General features: G+C 59.6%; 2 protein-coding genes and 1 non-coding gene across 4 annotated transcripts; 2 read left to right on the forward strand and 1 right to left on the reverse strand.

Annotated features, from left to right (window-relative positions):
* The first annotated feature begins 537 nt into the window (after positions 1 to 537).
* On the forward strand, positions 538 to 3,084 carry ZFP36 (ZFP36 ring finger protein). Its single transcript, XM_069457098.1, has 2 exons — positions 538 to 619; positions 1,408 to 3,084. Exons 1-2 carry the CDS (start codon positions 578 to 580, stop codon positions 2,353 to 2,355), a joined length of 990 nt encoding a protein of 329 aa, XP_069313199.1. The 5' UTR covers positions 538 to 577; the 3' UTR covers positions 2,356 to 3,084.
* Positions 3,085 to 6,448: 3,364 nt separating this feature from the next.
* Positions 6,449 to 6,541, reverse strand: TRNAI-UAU (transfer RNA isoleucine (anticodon UAU)). The gene is given in 2 exon segments: positions 6,449 to 6,484; positions 6,504 to 6,541. It is a non-coding gene; the product is annotated as a tRNA-Ile (tRNA).
* Positions 6,542 to 7,141: 600 nt separating this feature from the next.
* Positions 7,142 to 16,752, forward strand: PLEKHG2 (pleckstrin homology and RhoGEF domain containing G2). Of its 2 annotated transcripts, none has more exons than XM_069458586.1 (19): positions 7,142 to 7,697; positions 8,352 to 8,480; positions 9,283 to 9,554; positions 9,632 to 9,732; positions 10,530 to 10,596; positions 10,726 to 10,772; positions 11,020 to 11,170; positions 11,508 to 11,645; positions 11,842 to 12,042; positions 12,459 to 12,551; positions 12,642 to 12,728; positions 13,117 to 13,150; positions 13,242 to 13,343; positions 13,443 to 13,490; positions 13,570 to 13,608; positions 13,758 to 13,774; positions 13,907 to 14,083; positions 14,204 to 15,119; positions 15,196 to 16,752. In XM_069458586.1, the coding sequence occupies exons 2-19, from the start codon at positions 8,372 to 8,374 to the stop codon at positions 16,698 to 16,700; spliced, it is 4,104 nt and encodes a 1,367-aa protein (XP_069314687.1). In that variant the 5' UTR covers positions 7,142 to 7,697; positions 8,352 to 8,371; the 3' UTR covers positions 16,701 to 16,752. The 2 variants fall into 2 exon arrangements, with proteins under 2 accessions (XP_069314687.1, XP_069314688.1); XM_069458587.1 differs by having other exon boundaries at positions 9,286 to 9,554.
* The last annotated feature ends 1,379 nt before the right edge of the window (positions 16,753 to 18,131 follow it).

Here is an 18,131-nt window from a genome sequence, read left to right on the forward strand (position 1 = left end):
TATGTGACCCTCCCGTCCCGCTTCTCCTGAATTTCTCTCTCTGGAACCGTCTCTGCCACCTCCCCTCCTCTCCTCGCCTATTTCTCCCTCTCCGTGTCTCCTGCTGTGTGTTTCTCCCTCCGTCTGTATCTCTCTCTCTGCATCTCTGCATGTCTCTGTCTCTTCCACTCTGCGAGTCTCTCTCGGCCCGTGTCCGTCTGTCCCGCACGCGCACGCCCTCGGGCCTCTGCCCTCGTCAGTTGCCCCTAGAGCCCTGTCCCCGCCTTCATCCCAGTTCCCGTCTCCGCGCCTCAGTCTCCAGCCTTGAAAACCGGGCAGACACCCCACACCACCCCACGCACTCCCCGCCCGGTCGCGGCGCTCCGCGGGCCCAGCCCAGGCGCATCTTGGCACGGGGCCGGGCGGAAGGGAACTGGTCCAAGGTCCGCCGGGCTGCGCCGGGGGCGCGCGTCCGGGAAGCGCCCCTCCTGGCCCCGCCCCTCCTGGCCCCGCCCCGGTCCCGGCCCCTATAAGAAGTGGGCTCTCGCCGCCAGCCGCAGCCTGGTTTCAGCGCTCCCGAGTTTCGGCCGAGCCCCTCATGGCCACCCGCGCCGCCATGGATCTCTCTGCCATCTACGAGGTGAGTCCCCGCCGTCCCGCAGCCCCAGGGTCCGCACGCGTCCCTGGCTCTCTAGCACCGCAAACTCTGGCCCGGGTGCCTGCCTCACTCCTCACCCGGCCGGGGCCCCTGCTGCCCTTCTCGGACCGGCCTAATTGTCATGATCTGGTTTATTAATGGAGCCCGTCACTCCTGGATCTTGGCCCAAACATGGGTGCGGCGGCCCCCTGAAGATGGAAAGCTGGAGACTTTTCTCAGACCCGGGCTGTCAGGAGGCGGAAACGGCCCCGCACCTGGCTTACGCCGAGTAGTTGCTGAGGGCGCGGTTTTGCGCGGAGGCGTAACTGGGGCTGAAGTCCCAGGGCGGGGGAGTCCGACTTCTGTCCCTCCACTCCCTGACCGTAGTTCTCTGGGGACTCTCAAACCGAAGAGATTCGGAGTCCTGGGTCAACTTTGCCCAGCTCCTCCTGTTGTGAAACTGGAGAACCCGCCGCGCGGGTCATATCCGGGGAGGTCCAGAGGCTCAAAATTGGGACACAGTGGTGCGCCCTGACTTTGGGGCCCTCTCCTGACCCAGTCGGGGGAGTCGGGATTCCTGGGTCCCTCGGGATAGGCTTCAGGCTTCAGTACATAACTCAGAACCTCCCAGTCGGGATCCGGGGATCCGGAACCCAGGGGTTTCTGCGGGGCTGGCGGGGCGCAGACCGGGAGCCCACAAACTGGACCGGCAAGCTCTTGAAGTGCCCCGCAGCTGGGGCGGGGTGTTGCCCTGAATTTTCGGGTGTCCTAACCGACCCCTGTTCCTACAGAGCCTCCTGTCGCTGAGCCCTGACATGCCATCCGACCACGGAGGGAGTGAGTCCAGCCCAGGCTGGGGCCCCTCGGGACTCTGGAGCCTGAGCTCATCGGACTCCAGCCCGTCTGGGGTCACCTCCCGCCTGCCTGGCCGCTCCACCAGCCTGGTGGAGGGCCGCAGCTGTAGCTGGGTGCCCCCACCCCCTGGCTTCGCACCCCTGGCTCCCCGCTCGGGCTCCGAGCTGTCGCCCTCGCCCACCTCGCCTACCGCGACCCCCACGGCTTCCTCCCGCTACAAGACTGAGCTATGTCGGACCTTCTCAGAGAGCGGGCGCTGCCGCTACGGGGCCAAGTGCCAGTTTGCCCATGGCCTGGGTGAGCTGCGCCAGGCCAATCGCCACCCGAAGTACAAGACGGAACTCTGCCACAAGTTCTACCTCCAGGGCCGCTGCCCCTATGGCTCACGCTGCCACTTCATCCACAACCCCAGCGAGGACCTGGCCGCCCCGGGCCAACCCCATGTGCTTCGCCAGAGCATCAGCTTCTCTGGCCTGCCCTCAGGCCGCCGAACCTCGCCACCACCAACCGGCCTGGCAGGCTCTTCCCTGTCCTTCTCGCCCTCCAGCTCCCCACCACCACCTGGGGAGCTTCCACTTTCACCCTCTGCCTTCTCTGCTGCCCCTGGGACCCCTGTGGCCCGAAGAGACCCCACCCCAGCCTGTTGCCCCTCCTGCCGAAGGGCCACTCCTATCAGCATCTGGGGGCCCTTGGGTGGCCTGGCTCGGAGCCCCTCTACACAGTCCCTGGGATCTGACCCCGATGAATATGCCAGCAGCGGCAGCAGCTTGGGGGGATCTGACTCGCCTGTCTTTGAGGCAGGGGTTTTTGGGCCACCCCAGCCACCTGCACCTGCAGCCCCCCGGAGACTCCCCATCTTCAATCGCATCTCGGTTTCTGAGTGACAAGTGCCTGCCCAGTGCAGATCAGCTGGATCTTTAGGGGAGCCACTTCTCTTGTGTCCTGGGCTCCACATGGGCCCCAGGGCTGTGGGGACCGGGGGGACTCTTAATTAAGTAGTCCCCCCCTTCCAAAATGCATTAACCTATTCCCCCTGACCCCACGCTGGGGCAGGTCCTCAGTGTGCAAGCTCAGTGTTCATGGTGTTGGGGGATGGAGTGTTTTCTGGGGTTCTTTTTTTTTTAAAAAAAAAATGTAGCATATTTGAGGGAGGCGGTGAGCCCTCCCTTCCCATCTCTCCCCTGCCCAAATCTGTCTCCTGGGATCTTACACGTGCTGTGAATAATAGGCCCTCTCTGCCCCCTCCCAACTTTTTCTAGACTTGAGGTTCCAGTGCCTGGTGGTGACTGGAACCTCCCGAGGGGGAATCCTGGTGCTCATATTTCCCTCCAAAAGCAAGTAGCCAAAGCCATTGCCAAACCCCTCCTCCAAATCAACGGGCCCTTTATTTATGACGACTTTATTTATTCTAATAAGATTTTATAGTATTTATATATATTGGGTTGTCTGCTTCCCTTGTATTTTACTTCCTCTTTTTTGTAATGTTGGAAACGATGGCATAATTATTGTTGTAAGTATACTATAATAATATATTAAGTAATATATATTGTTACCTTAAATGTTTATTTTTGTGGTTTTTTTGGAATTTTTAAATAAAAGAAATCTGCGTGTAACCTGGAATCCTGGCTTTTCCTCCGGCTAGAGCCCGTGAGAGGAGAGGGGAAGGATGGTGTGGCTTTTTTTGAAGTCAACTGATTCCTTCTAATACCTTCCCAGAGCTGAGCTGCCCTGCGGCGCTTACCTGGCAGGAAGTGACGTCACCGGGCCCGGCCGTTCACCTGCGAGGGCGGGGCCAGGTGAGGTCACCGGGTAGGAACCGGGAGAGCGAGTTCCCGGGCGTCAGGGGCGCGGCCCTCGCGTCCCGTCTCGGGCTCCCTGACCCAGCTCGCGGGCGCGGGCGGGGACGGGATGTTTCCGTCCCCACGGGGCCGAGGCCGGCGGGAGGGGCCGCGCGGGGAGGACGGAATGTGCCGGAGCGCGAGCCCGGGCGGGCGGGGGCAGCCGGCGCTGCAGGGGACGGGGCGGGGACAGGTCGCCAACCCGGGCACCCTGGGGTCGCTGAATGCGGCCTTTCAGGACTTGAGCTGGGGGAATTAAGACTTTTTTGGAATGTTGCGGAAAGAGGCTTTAAAGTCTCCAGATTCTAGAATCTCAACGTTTTGGAATCTCAGAATCGTCTCCAGGCGATTTAGAATGGAGACGCTCAGAATCGCAGACGACTGCCGTTCTGGGACCCCGGAATGACAGCATCGTAGCCTGTTGGGACTCTAGAAGTTCGCAATTCCCGGATCTGGGCACCTCCGAACTCCGGGAGCCCCAGGCCTCAGGAAGTCGGCCAGGGGTCGGCTTCGCGAGACCGGGGGCCGGGTCGCGGCCGCGCGGCCAGACGGGCGGACTGGGAGCCGCCGCCTCGGACCATACAAGGCAAGAGGCCTCGGGCGCCGCCCCCGGGCTGGGGGGAGCCCTCGCCCGGAAGCCGCCCTGCGTCAGCGCCCGCGCCCCGCCCCCCGCCGGCCTCCTCCCTCGACCCCTCTTCCCTCTCCCCTCCTCTCCCTCCCCTCCTCCTCCCCCCAACTTCCCCTCCTCTCCTCCTTTCTCCACCCTCACCCCGCCTACTCCTGCCTCTCACTTCCTCCTCTGTGAACCCTCCTGCCCTTCCCCCGCTTTCTGTTCTCTCCCCTTCTCCGGCTCGACCCCTACCCCTTTCCTCCTCTCCCCCTGCCTTCCAGCCTCCTCTTCCTCTTGTCCCTTACCCTTCCACTCCTTCCAGTCCTCCTTCTCTGCTTTCCTCCACCCTTTCCCTGCCCTCTCACTCCCCATTGTCCCCTCTCACTCCCCATTGTCCCCTTCCCCTCCCCAACCCCTCCTCCTCTTCCTCTCTCCCCTTTTCCCCTCCTCAAACCTTCCTTGCTCTCTCCTGCCTCCGTGGCCCTCTCCTACTGCCCACTGGCGTACTTAGACCTTTGGTCTCCTCTTCCTGGAAACAGCCTCCCTTGTGGGAAAGGGCTCAGGCCCTTGAAATGTAGGAAAGGGTTAGGAGAGAGAAGGAGCTAGAAACCCAGAGACCCGAAGGCTTTGGAGAGGCCGAGAGCAAGAGCAAGCAATGCAGAGACTTTTGCAGAAACAGACTTGAACACTGAAAGAACAAGAAGAGAGAGAGATCTCTGGTCCTTCCTTCAGCCAAACACATTCTCTGCCCTTTCAAAAATACAAAACAAAACGAAAGAAACTCTCAAGTAAGAAAATGACACCTACCACCAGCTACCAGTGCTCAGGCCACATACGTGGGAGTCCCTTTGACTCCTCTCTCAAACCCACACCCCGGCCAACAGCAACCCTGTCTGATCTACCCTTAAAATATCTGCTGGCTGGAAAGGCAGGAGGCAGGAGGGGAGAGGTGGGAGGATCCCTTGAAGCCAGGAGTTTGAAACCAGCCTGAGCAACATAGCGAGACACCTTCCATGTCTAAAAAAAATACCGGTGCGGTGGCACCTGCCTGTAGTCCTAGCTACTAGGAAGGCTGAGTGGGAGGATGGCTGGAGCACTACGGTTCGAGGCAGAAGTGAGTTGTGATCGACACGTTAGCCTGGGTGACAGAGCAAGACCCCATGTCTTGAAAATAAAATATAAATAGATCTAGAGTCTACCCTCCAGTCCTCATCCCCCACGATGCTCACCCTGGACCTATCCCACTTGTACCTTCATAGCAGCCGTCCCCCACTCCCCCGGTCTCTGCTCCTGCCTCTGCCCTCGGTCTCTTTCCCCATATACACACACACGGGACAATCAAAGGAAACCTGTTAGGAGACCTGAGTCAGTTCACATAAAAGTCCTAAGTCCTCTCCACAGTTCACAGTTCACGCAGTCTGTCTCCTGGCTGCTGCCCTTCCCCTCTGCCCTAGTTATACTGGCTTCCAAACTGCTCCACCAACAAGTCTAGTCTGGCATGCTTCAGCCACAGGGCCTTTGCACTAGCTGTTGCCTCTGCCTGGAACACTCCCCCTGGGGTCCTCGTGGCTCACTCTCCTCCTTCAGGTCTCTGCTCAAATGTTGCCTTCTCAGTGAGACTGTCCTTGACCACTACTATTGCAAACTACACCCCATCTCCTAGTCCCCCCTCCTCCCTGCTTTCCTTTCCCCATGACATTTATTTACCTAACACAGTGTACTTAATTCTTATGTTCCTAGCAATCTGCCTCCCCACTAGAATGTCTAGTCCTAGGGGTAAGGGTCTACTTAGTCACCGCTGTGTTAGCCACACCTAAAAGGAGCCAGGCACATAGTATTCAATACTTGACGAAAAAAAATGTCGACTCAGAAACAGAGAGGAAAAGTAGTTTTGGTTTTCAACAGAGGTTTGAAAACTCCAAGACAGAAAAACATAAAGAAAAAGGCACTCACTATATGTACCATTTGCAGGACAGAAACGTCTCTACAGAAGTCTTGAACTGAGATTTGCAGACTCCATTCAATACCCAAGGCATCTAATAAGAGGCGATACCACCCCCTGGCGGCTAGGACGGAAACAGCATCTTCCCACAATACAGAATATCCGACCAACCGTCCCAAAGCCCTGAGAATCTTTCCAGCCTGAAAATTCAAAAGGTGGAAATGTTCATTCCTCTAAGTCTGCGCTCCCCAACCCCCGGGCCGCAGAGCTCCGCCGCCGTCACACCTCTCAGTCGGTGGGAAAATTGTCTTCCATGAAACTTTGGAAGCGGGGGAAGGGGGCCGCGCTGCAGAAGGTGAGCAATGGGCGAAGGAGCGAAACTTCATCTGTATTTACAACCGCTCCCCATCGCTCGCATCACCGCCTGAGCTACGCCTCCCCTCCCCACCCCCACCATCCCCGGAAAGATTGTCTTCCATGAAGCCAGTCCTTGGTGACGAAAAGATTGAGAACCACTGCAAGTGATGTAGATATTTTGGTTGCTTTATAAGACGTCTAAATTCATAAAATCTGGTGAGAACTAAAACTGCTCCAGGTGAGGATCGAACTCACAACCTCGGCATTGCTCCGCTCGCACTGTCATATAAGTACCGCGCGCTAACCGATTGCGCCACTGGAGCTCCGGCCGCACCCCCGCGCCGCAGATTACTTCAGTCGTTCAGAGCCACGTGACCTCACTGGACAGCTCCGCCCTGTATTACATATGCAAATAGAAATCTTTGGGTTGACCAATAGGAGAAAGCGCATGAACAGTTCCGGCTTCTCACGCCTCGCAGGCCCTTGCTGTAAAAGGGAAAAGTCAGTGAGGCGCTTGGAATGTGAGGGAGTAGCCTGCCTGGGGACTCGCCTCCTCATGAATATTCAGAATCAGGGGAAGAGGGGTCTTAACCCTTCGCTGGCGGGCTGGCCGGAAGGTGGCCCCTCCCCCCCACAGGCGGGAACAGGATGTGAGCCCGAGCGGCAGGGGGGAGGGGAAGCCCCGGGCGACCGCCCCCCGCCCCACAGCTGGACCGAACTCTCTAGCCCCAGATGTGGTGTCGCCGCCGCCGTCACCGGAGCCCCATGCCACCCATCCAAGAGTCCGAGGGGTCCAAAATCTCGGACCCGGGCGCCCAGAATTTCTGCATCGCGTCTTGAGAGACCCCGCAATCCAGGCCCCTGCGCCCAGTTTAGAGGACTTCAGATATCCAAGTGCCCAGCGCCCCCTCCTGGAGCGCCCGGGAGTCCGGGACTTCGGCCCAGTGGGACCCTGGAGGGCGACCGTCCCGCATCCCGGTTGGACGAAGTCAGGATCCAGGACCAAAGATTCCTTCCAGGGCTTCCGAGAAATTCGATTCGAAGACCGCCAGGTTAGAGGAATTTGAGAGCCAGGCCGCTAGCGCTCCGACCAGTCTGGGGCTGCAGCGTCGACCACTTCAAGCGGACACAGGAATTTGGGACCCCCGGGCGGTGATTTAATCCCTGCCCCTAGAGTTAGGGAAACTCGAGGATCCATCCGCCTACCACCATCGCGGCCCTACCTAGAGGACTCAGGAATTTGGGTCCCCAGCGCCCCCATCTTAGCCTCCAGAGTCGAGGCTCTTAGAATTCCCTATTGAGAACACCAAGAGATTCGGACTGCTGGACCCCACTCTCCGGAAGACCCGGATTCTGGTTCCTGGAGTCTGAAAGCCTGAAGTTCACGCCCCTGAGTCTGGGCTCCGCACTCCCCAGGGACCGCGTTCGGGTCGAATAGAAAGCCGGCTGCCGCGGCCCGGGCCGGAGGCTCCCCGGGAGGTGAGGGGGGAGGCGAGGGGCCCCGGCGGCCTGGGGGAGGGGGCGGCGCCGCTGCTGAACAATGAGGGGGCGTGCCGGCGGGGGCCGAGCCCGAACGCCGGCGGGAGTTAGGGGCTGGAGGGGTGCGGGGAGGCTCTGGGGAGGCTACGGCTGTGGGGCCGGCGATCGGGACGCGGGGGGACTGGCTGGAGGGGGATCGAGGGCTCAGGGCCAGCGCCCCGGCGCGCAGTCCCTGGCGGGGGAGGGAGCCGTCTGCAGGACCCTGGCATCCGGTCCCCCAGCCTCCGCCCTCCCCTGGGACCCTTCGGCCTCCCGCCCACGGCTTTTCCCAGCCCTGCCCCTCGCCCTCCGCTCCAGCCGGAGCCCGAGCATTCCCAGGATCCTGAGCCTGCGCCCCAGACAGACGGGGCTCCTAGCTTCTGCGACTCTGCTGTCTTCACTCTTCTTTGTCTCAACCTTTCCATCTTTTTCTCTACGTTTCCTCTCCTGGTCCCCCTTTTTCTGTCACTTTGCCTGTGCTTCCCCCATTAGTTACTCCCAGGGACTCCTTCCTGGATTTAGACTGCGCTCCTGACTCCCAGCCCCCAGCCTGAGAGCTTGGGCGGCAGGGAAGCTTATGGGGTCCTGATCTCCAAGCAGCGGGTCTTTCTGCAGGGCTGCTGCGCCGCTCAGCCATGCCTGAGGGAGCCCGTGCTCTGAGCCGGTCCAAACCTAGCGCCAGCCTCGGGTGTGGCCGCAGAGGTGAAGTGTGTGACTGTGCAACTGAGTGTGAGACTCGGACAGGTGAGCGTGGGACGCGGGCCGAGCCTGTGGGGCCCTTGTTCCTTATTCCCTCTAGACACAGCAGCCTTCTGTGGCTGGCCCAGGACAGTGGGAGCACAAAGCTCCGAGTCTGGTGGGGAGGCGGACCCATGCCCCCTCAGTGACAGGCCAGAGGGGGAAGCCCAGGGAAGTGACAGGACTGTGGTGGGGAAAGCCCAAGGGTGGCTGTGAGAGCCCAGTCTGGGAAGTCCGGGGGGCTTCCTGGAGCTGGAAACATTTAAACTGAGAATTTGAAGATTAGGAGGAAAGAGTTAAGGAAAAGACAGGGAAGAGTATCCCATATGCAGGGAGCAGTACGTGCAAAGGCCCTGAGGCTAGGAAAGGCTGCAGGTTTAGGTAACTGAGGAAGCTGTGACTGGAACAGGGACTGTAACAAGAGGTGTGGCATGGCAAGAGAGCTGACTGGAGAGATCTGTAGTGGCCACGTTGCGCAGGGCCCTGTGGATCTAAAGAGTTTAGACTTTATCCTGAGGATGTGAAGGGGTTATACTCGTGGGAGTGGCAGGATCAGATGATCAAATTAATGAAGATCTCCCTGGCTGATACATGGAGGTGGATTAGAAGGATTGAGGCCAGAAGTCCAGAGAGGACGATGATGGGAGAGGGCGGGACTGGACTAAGGCAGGGCAGTGGGGAGGGGAGGAGGGGCCCATGGGAAAGCTGTTGACCAGGTGTGTATGGGAGTGGGGGCAAAGTGCATGAAGGGCTGTGGGAGGTGATACTTAGAGAGACACTCCCCCCCACCTCCTGTTCCACACCCCAGCAGCCCCTGCAGCCCCCGCCATGGCCTCCCCCCGAGGTTCTGGGAGCTCCACATCTCTGAGCACTGTGGGCTCTGAGGGAGACCCAGCCCCAGGGCCTACCCCAGCCTGCTCAGCCTCCAGGCCAGAGCCCCTCCCGGGGCCCCCTATCCGCCTGCATCTGTCGCCTGTGGGGCTCCCGGCTTCAGCAAAACCCTCAAGGCTGGAGCGAGTGGCCCGAGAGATCGTGGAGACAGAGCGGGCCTATGTCCGGGACCTCCGCAGCATCGTGGAGGTGAGGGGCAAGCACCTGAGGGCAGTGGGGACCCGCGCCAGCCCCTCGGGCCCCTGTAACCCCAGTCATCTCCACAGGACTACCTAGGCCCTCTGCTGGATGGCGGGGTGCTGGGGCTGAGCGTGGAGCAGGTGGGCACGCTGTTCGCCAACATCGAGGACATCTATGAGTTCAGCAGGTCAGGGGCAGGTGGGACAGGTGGGGCACTGGCTGGTGGAGAGAACTATGTCCTAACCCAAACCTTGGAGCCCCATAGTGCCCTGTCCAAGCTGGTACATGGGGCGTCATGACATTGGGCAGGGATCATGGTCGGGAGTGAGGACCTGAGTGGTGGAGGAGACAGGAGTCAGAGGCCCCAGCTGAGGCCCAATATGGGGACAGGGTCCAGGCATCGGGATGGGGTCTCAGTACTGTCAGGTCCGGGCTCACAATGAATCTGAGAATCATGTGGGGCCCAAAGCTCATGACAATGTGAGCATTTGTATGACCACCTAAGTCCCGATTTGCCAGGACCTTTCCCAGTTTTAGCGCTGAAAGTCTGTCATCCTGGGGAACTGCTCGGTCCCTGACAAACCAGGATGGTTGGTCCGTCTAGTAAGGAGGGTCCAAGGAGCAACGAGATCTCAGGATCACAGCAGATCTTAAGATCATCATAGCTCCGGGGATCACAGCACCTCCCTCCCCCCGGCCGTGGCGCCCCTCTCTGGGTCATGACACGACACCCCTAGGCTCACAGCAGCTGTGACTGGATTCAGGCTGAGGAGTGTGATACTGTTCACGGTCAAAGTCTATGCAGGTTATGATCGCCCATGTAGCCATCAGTGGACCCTTCCTCAGGACATGACATCCCCTTAGATCCTGGCAGCCACCAAGCCCCCAGCCCCAGCAGACCATTGGGGTGTCTGCCTCCTGGAGTCCTCCCACAGCAGGATCACCAAGGTGGGGCGGGTCCTCACCCTTGCCCTCTCCCTGTAGCGAGCTGCTGGAGGACTTGGAGGGCAGCAGCGGTGCCGGAGGCATTGCCGAGTGCTTCGTGCAGAGGGTGAGGCGAGGGGCAGGGCCCTTGGTCTGGGCTGGGGCCTGGGGAGGGGGAGAGCAGGCCCAGGCTAGGCTGGAGCGGGTCGTGGGCAGCTGGGACCCGGGGTCTCCCTGACGCCCATATCACCCACAGAGCGAGGATTTTGACATCTACACATTGTACTGCATGAACTACCCGAGGTGAGGGGTGGGGAGCCCCTGCTGGGCCCCAGGCCGTGCCCACAAGCTGATGTGCCAGCCAACCTCCCTCCACCCCTGACCCATCCAGCTCCAGTCCGTGCCAGGCCATGACAGTAACTGACCTCTCCCTAACTGCCCCTCACCCCTGCCAGACCCCGACTGTTCCCAAACCCTGGCCACTCCCTGACCCCCTCAAGCCCTCCCCACTAGAGCTGCCAGCCCCCGCTGACCTGTGCTGTGCCCCCAGCTCCCTGGCCCTCCTCCGGGAGCTGTCCCTGTCTCCACCAGCAGCCCTGTGGCTGCAGGAGCGCCAGGCCCAGCTTCACCACTCGCTGCCTCTGCAGAGCTTCCTGCTGAAACCTGTTCAGCGCATCCTCAAGTACCATCTGCTGCTGCAGGTCAGTGGTGGCCCTGGGCGCCTGGCTGGGGAGGGGCAGGGTGCTGCCCACTGACCACTTGTTGGTATGCCTGGGGGGTGGACCCCCAGGGTTGGGAAGGCGTGAGCAGGCCTCCCCTGACTCTCGGGGCCAGACCGTGCGCCCGTGCACTGTGGTCCCTAGAAACCGGGAGGGTCTTGCTGGCAGCAGGGCCTGGCCCCAGCTGAGCCCATCTTCTGTCTCTTTCTCCATCTCTGCCTCTACCTTTCTGTTTCTCTCTGGCTGCTGTCACTTTCCTGCTCTTTCTCCTTTCTCTGTTTTTCCTCCCCTCCCTGTGTGCCTGGCGGCTGCCTGGCAGGAACTAGGGAAGCACTGGGCGGAGGGCCCAGGCAGTGGGGGTCGCGAGATGGTGGAGGAAGCTATTGTGTCCATGACAGCGGTTGCCTGGTACATCAATGACATGAAGCGCAAGCAGGAGCACGCCGCACGCCTCCAGGTGGCCCCAGGGTGGGCTGGGGGCTGGACGGGGTGGGTGTCAGTGCTTCAGAGGAAGCCCGAGAGGGTTGGCTTGGACAGCGCACCCTGTTGCTGACCCCCTTGTTTTGGCGTGTGTGTGTGTGTGTGTGTGTGTGTGTGCGCGCCACCTACCCACGCGTGTCTCTGTGCCCTGTGCGCCTGGCGCGGTCCGGCAGGAAGTACAGCGGCGGCTGGGCGGCTGGACTGGCCCGGAGCTCAGTGCTTTCGGGGAGCTGGTGCTGGAGGGCGCGTTCCGAGGCGGTGGAGGGGGTGGCCCCCGGCTCCGAGGGGGTGAGCGGCTGCTCTTCCTGTTCTCGCGGATGCTGCTTGTGGCCAAGCGCCGGGGGCCAGAATACACCTACAAAGGCCACATCTTTGTGAGTTTGCGGATGGGGGTGAGGCCAGAATATTACCCTCGAAATATATTCCATGGACCTATACCTGCATGCCTAAAGGGGTGGGCTGGGGGACAACCTGGCTTAAAAGGGCCACGTTTTCTTGAGTTCAAGAATGGGAACATGGCTCATTAAGGAGAGACGAGGCCAGCGGGATGCAGAGATAGTGATGGAGTGAGGCCTGCAGCGGGGATCCTGGTTTTGCTCCAGGCAAATGTCTTCATGAGCGTGTGGAGGGGTCTGGCAAGGGAGAGAGCAGAGCCGAACTCAGCTGGGGGGGTTGAAAGGGGACCTGCCATACGGGGCACATCTTCCTAGGGGATGGGGATCCGCATACACCTACAGGGTCTCTGACTGTAGGGCTCCGGGCGCGCCGCCCCTCTCTGCCCCCCATCCAGTGCTGCAACCTCAGTGTGAGCGAGAATCCTCGAGACCCTCTAGGGTTCAAGGTGTCTGACCTGACCATTCCCAAGCACAGGCACCTGCTCCAGGTGAGCACAGGGTGGGCTGGGCCAGCAGGGCTCCCCCCGGCCCCGAGACCTCACACTGGCTCCCTGACCCCACTCGCACCCCACCCCCAGGCCAAGAACCAAGAAGAGAAGAGGCTGTGGATTCACTGTCTCCAGCGCCTCTTCTTTGAGAACCACCCCGCCTCCATCCCTGCCAAGGTACGGCTCCTGCCACAGCTGGGGGCCCTCGGAGTGCCAGAGACACCTCTCCCCTGAGAGTACTAGAAGACCCTCTGGGTGCAGGGGCATCCTCTTATAACGTGATCGCTAAAAGTACAGAGTTATGCTTCCTGGGTTTGAACTCCAGCTCTGCCACATCCTGCTCTGTGACCTTGGGCAAGTAACTTAACCTCTCTGGGCCTCAGTTTTCTCACCTGCAGGAATAATAGCGTCTACCTCCTAGGGTTGTGGTGAGGACTAGTGGTCATCAGCCTCGTAACTCTTCTGACCTGTAGAAGCACCCCGTTCATGGCAGTGCCTTGTGCTCGGAGCATCCTCCCTGTGGTGCTCGGAGACCCGCCCCGCTCAACCCTCCTCTCTCTTTTAGGCAAAGCAAGTTCTCCTTGAAAACAGCGTGCACTGTGAGTCGGGGCCTTGGGTTGGGAGGATGTGGAAGTAGAGGAATTACTTGTAAGAAAAAGTAGGCTATTAGCCCCCAAACTCTCCCTCCAGGTGCTCCAAAAAGTAAACCTGTCCCAGAGCCCCTGACACCCCCACTTGGATCTCCCCGACCTCGAGATGCTAGAAGTTTCACTCCTGGACGGAGGAACACAGGTAAAGGAGGGGGAACCCTGACACCCGGCTCCCCAGCTCCCTCCTCCCCAGGACGGCGGAGCGGGGCTCGTGGTGGGCTCTGACCCGCTTCTCCCGCAGCTCCCTCTCCGGGCCCCTCTGTGAGTCGCCGTGGCCGCAGGCAGTCTGGTAAGTACCCACCACCTAAAGGTGAACAAGGGATCGGGGTGGCATCTGGGCTCCTGACATCACTGTGTCCTCCCCCCAGAGCCGGTGAAGGACCCTGACACCGTGTTCCCACAGAACGGTCAGTGACTGCCCCAGCCCAGCCTGGTCCGTCGCCGTCTGTCCCCATGGACTGCCCGGGTGGGCGGGGCAGCTCAGCAGTTCTAAGGGGTAACTGTTGTTCCCCTACATCTCACTAACTCTTTCTCTTTCTCATCTCTCCATCCCCAGCCAAGCCTGGATTCAAGGTAAGCCATATCCCGAGATAGGGTCAGGGGGCCTGGACCCCTGGGTCTGACGGAGAAGGGATTGGGGCTCAGATTCCTCTGCCTGGGGAGGCGTCTCGGCTCTTGCCCTCCACCCCTTTCCCCCCCTCACAGCACGCTGGCAGCGAAGGGGAGCTCTACTCCCCTGCAGAACCTCAGCTGCCAGTTCCGGCGTCCGGACCCCCCGAGGAGCTGGAGGATACCGGGCCCCCCACGCTGGACCCTTCTGGAACCTCAATCACTGAAGAAATTCTGGAACTGCTCAACCAGAGAGGCCTTCGGGACCCAGAGGTGAGCTGGGCATCCCATCATGGTGCCCTTGGGGCCCTGAGCTTGGGCAGACACAGACCAGGGCCCAGGTGGGTCAGTCCAGCCTGAAATCTTTGGTCTCTTTCCCTGTGCCCACTACAGCCATCCGCCCACGACATTCCCAAGTTCCCAGGAGACTCCCAGGTGCCAGGCGACAGTGAAACCCTCACATTCCAAGCCCTGCCCAGCCGGGACTCTTCAGAAGAGGAGGAGGAGGAAGAGCTGGAGATGGACGAACGGGGGCCTTCCCCACTCCACGTCCTAGAAGGGCTGGAAAGTTCGAATGCAGCTGAAATTCCCAACATTCCCGGCCTTACCAAAATTCCTGATGTACCCAACCTCCCTGAAATTCCTGGCCATTCTGAAATTCCCGAAGTTCCCCGCCTTCCTAGTCTCTCAGACATTTCCAGTGTTTTTGAAATGCCCTGCCTTCCAGCCATACCTAGTGTCCCCGACGTTCCCAGTCTTTCCAGCTCTCCTGCCCTCCCCTGTGACGCCTGGCTCCAGGGGCCTCTGCAGGAGCCAGCTGAGGTTCTAGCCTCCAGGAGAGAACTGTTCCCTGGAAGCAATCCCAGAAAACTGGGAGAGCCCCCACTAGGAAGCGGGGCAGGGCAGGAGGAGGATGAGGAAGGCGCGTCATTCCGAGACTTCCAGCCCGAGGATGGCAGCCGACATCAGGGATTTCCAGATGAGCTGGAGTTCCGCTCTTGCTCAGAAATCCGGAGCGCCTGGCAGGCACTGGAGCAGGGGCAGCTGGCCCGGCCAGGCTTCCCAGAGCCACTGCTGATCCTGGAGGATTCAGATATAGGTGGAGACAGCAGGAGTGGCAAGGCAGGAGCCCCGAGTTCAGAGAGGGCAGCGTCCCGGGTGCGAGAGTTGGCCCGGCTTTATAGCGAGCGGATCCAGCAGATGCAGCGGGCGGAGACACGGGCATCAGCCAACGCCCCCCGCCGCCGGCCACGGGTTCTGGCCCAACCCCAGCCCTCCCCCTGCCTGCCCGAGGAGCAGGCTGAGCCAGGTGAGGTCTGGGTATGTGGTCGGCAGGGGTGGCCCAAGCTGGGGCATCAGTCCTGACTCGATCTTTTTGTATACAGGGCCCCTGCCTGCCTTTGGACATGTGCTGGTATGTGAGCTGGCCTTCCCACTGACCTGTGCTCAGGAATCTGTCCCTCTGGTCCCTGCTGCCCGGGTTCAAGCTGCCACACCTTTGTCTAAGCAGGGAGGCCGCCTGGATGGCCAGGGTCTGAATGTTTCAGATTTGCCTGAGCCAGACCATCTGGGCATCCGCGTTCCAGCTGCCACCCCTTTGCCCGAGCACGGAGGCCTCCCGGATATCCAGGCTGCAGACGCCACACCCTTGCCCAAGCAGGAAGGCCCCACAGACATCAGGGGTCCAGCTATTACAACTTTGCCTGCTCAGGGACACTTGGAAATCCAAGTTCCAGCTACCACCCCTTTGCCTGAGTGTGGAAGCCACGTGGATATACAGGTTCCACCTACCACCTTCTTGACTGAGCCAGGACACCACGTGGACAGTCAAGTTCCAGCCACCCCAGCTTTGCCCCTGCAGAGTTGTTCTGATGTTACGGTTTCAGCTGCTACTCCTGTGCCCGAACCAGAAGGCCACCTGGACAGCCAGAGCACAACCAGCATCCCAGTAATTGAGCAAGGAGTTTCCAGGGATGTTGAGGGCCCAGCCACTCTCTGCGGTCAAGCCATCGGCCCTCTGCTAACGGACAGAAGCAGCCTGCACCATCAGGCCCCAGCCAGTGCCCCACTGCCCTTGCCGTGTGACCTCCCAGACATTCAGGTTCATGGTACCTCACCTTTGCCTGCACACGGAAGCCACTTCGACCATCAGATCCCAGCCAACGCCCCACTGTCTTCATCCCAAGACCTCCCAGACATTCAGGCTCCACCTGTCACACCTTTGCCCCCACCACAAGGCCTCCCAGACACCCAGAGTCCAGCTGTTGCACCTCTGCTTCAGGAGCAAAGTCTCTCACACGTACAGGTCCAAAAACTCACACCTTTGCTGGAGCAGAAGAGCCCCACAAACGTTCCCGTTCCAGCTGCCACACCTTTACCTGAGCAAGGAGGCTCTCCAGACACTCAGGGCCTGTTGCCCAGCCCAGTTCAGACCACTGTGGTTTTGTCCAAACCAGGAGGCCACTCGTTCTCTCATGTCACCAGGTCAGAGTCTTCAGACTTGACCCCACCCCATAGCCCCCCACCCCCCAGCCGCCAGCTCCTCGGCCCCAACGCAGCTGCCCTCTCAAGATACCTGGCAGCTTCGTACATCAGCCAGAGCCTGGCTCGGCGGCAGGGGCCTGGGGGAGAGGCCTCCCGGGGCCCCTGGTCCTCTTCTGCCCCCACGTCACGGGCTCCTTCGCCACCGCCCCAACCCCAGCCCCCGCCACCCCCAGCCAGGCGGCTCAGCTACGCCACCACAGTCAGCATCCACGTAGGGGGCGGTGGGCGGCTGCGGCCAGCGAAAGCCCAGGTCAGGTTGAACCACCCTGCTCTCTTGGCCCCCACCCAGGAATCTGTGGGCCTTCGCAGGGCCCAGGGGGCTCCTGATGCCCCATTCCACACATGAGAGGGGACATGGGGCTTCCCAGAAAGCAAGGACTCAAGCCAGATGCCACAGACCCTCAGAACTTCACTCAGACGTCCAGACACTGAACACAGGTCTAAAATTGCTACAGCTTTCCAACTCCTGGGGTCTGCCTTGGGGAATGGCCCTTTTTGCCTTGATACAACAGGGGTGGGGAAGGGATGTCATTAATATCTTATTCATTCGCATTGTGGAATTACGTGTGTTTTCCATTCTGGAGGTGGTGGCGGGAGATGACAAGACAAGGAATGGGAAGGTCTGACACAGAACAAATCAGTCGTTCTGGAAATCTGAGAATCTCAAACTCCTTTAAGAATGATTAGAAAGTGGACCCACTACAATTTGTACAATTTGGTATATGATTTCATGGGGTTTATGAACTGCGGGATTGATGTCCATCCAGGAAAGCAAAGGAAAGCCCTGGAAATTCACGGCCTTAGCAATTCATGCAGTTCGTGTGTCCCACCCATTCATCTCACCCACCCCCGCCATCTCTTCATCTGTCCATCCAGCTGTCCTGCCATCTCTCCCTCTTTGTCCACCTGTCCTTCTAATCGTTATCTCATCTATCTGCCTTTCTTGTCCAGCTGTCTCTACCCTATCCGTCCGTCCATCCTTCATCATCCTGCCCCCATCCAGCATTCCATCCCCCATCAATCCATCGATCCCTCTCCCATCCCACGTACTCACCTTCTCCACCCAGCACCCTCCATTCAGCCGTCCCTCCCTCCTTCCCTACTCTGTGTCCATTCGTCCATCTGTTCAGTATCCATACTGGCTCCGTACACCTCATTCACCCAGCCATCCATCGAACCATCTCTAAAGCCCTCCTTAATTGGATTCTTCTGGGTCTACGTTCCTTCAGAGACTGTTCCTTGCTAACAGCAGGGTGGATCAGGTTTGGGCTTAGGGAAGAGTCTGTCCCACATGTCTGATTTCCCTTGGCAACCCTCCCCCCGACCATCCTCATGAAAATCCCAGTTCTTGTGCCCACCCACATGCGTCAGATCTGTCACCCTCCCCCACAGTTTGAGGCCTCTACAATTCCTCCACATGCCCCCTCCGCCTGCACATAATTGAGGTTGCAGAGACAAAAGGCTTTTATGTTAGGGTCCTTCTGCCCCTTGCTCCAGCAGTGGTATGCCCAGCGAGAAGCATAATTTAAGCAGTTTCTTTGGTGATATTAGCTTTCATCAAACACTTAACCTCTTGCGGGTTTGAACCTCTGACACTGAAGTCATCGTTCTAATCACAGATCCCCAGGATCTAGTCCCAACCTACTGAATCACAACCTCTGGGGCAGAAGCCTAGGAATCTGACATTTTAGCAATCGGCTACAGCAAAAAAGCTGAGCTATATTGAGTACTAACCACATATTAGGAGCTTACAGTCGCTTTGTATGAACTTGCTCGC

The sequence above is a fragment of the Eulemur rufifrons genome, chromosome 24, assembly GCF_041146395.1.
Source record: "Eulemur rufifrons isolate Redbay chromosome 24, OSU_ERuf_1, whole genome shotgun sequence".
In the NCBI taxonomy this organism is placed as follows: domain Eukaryota; kingdom Metazoa; phylum Chordata; class Mammalia; order Primates; family Lemuridae; genus Eulemur; species Eulemur rufifrons.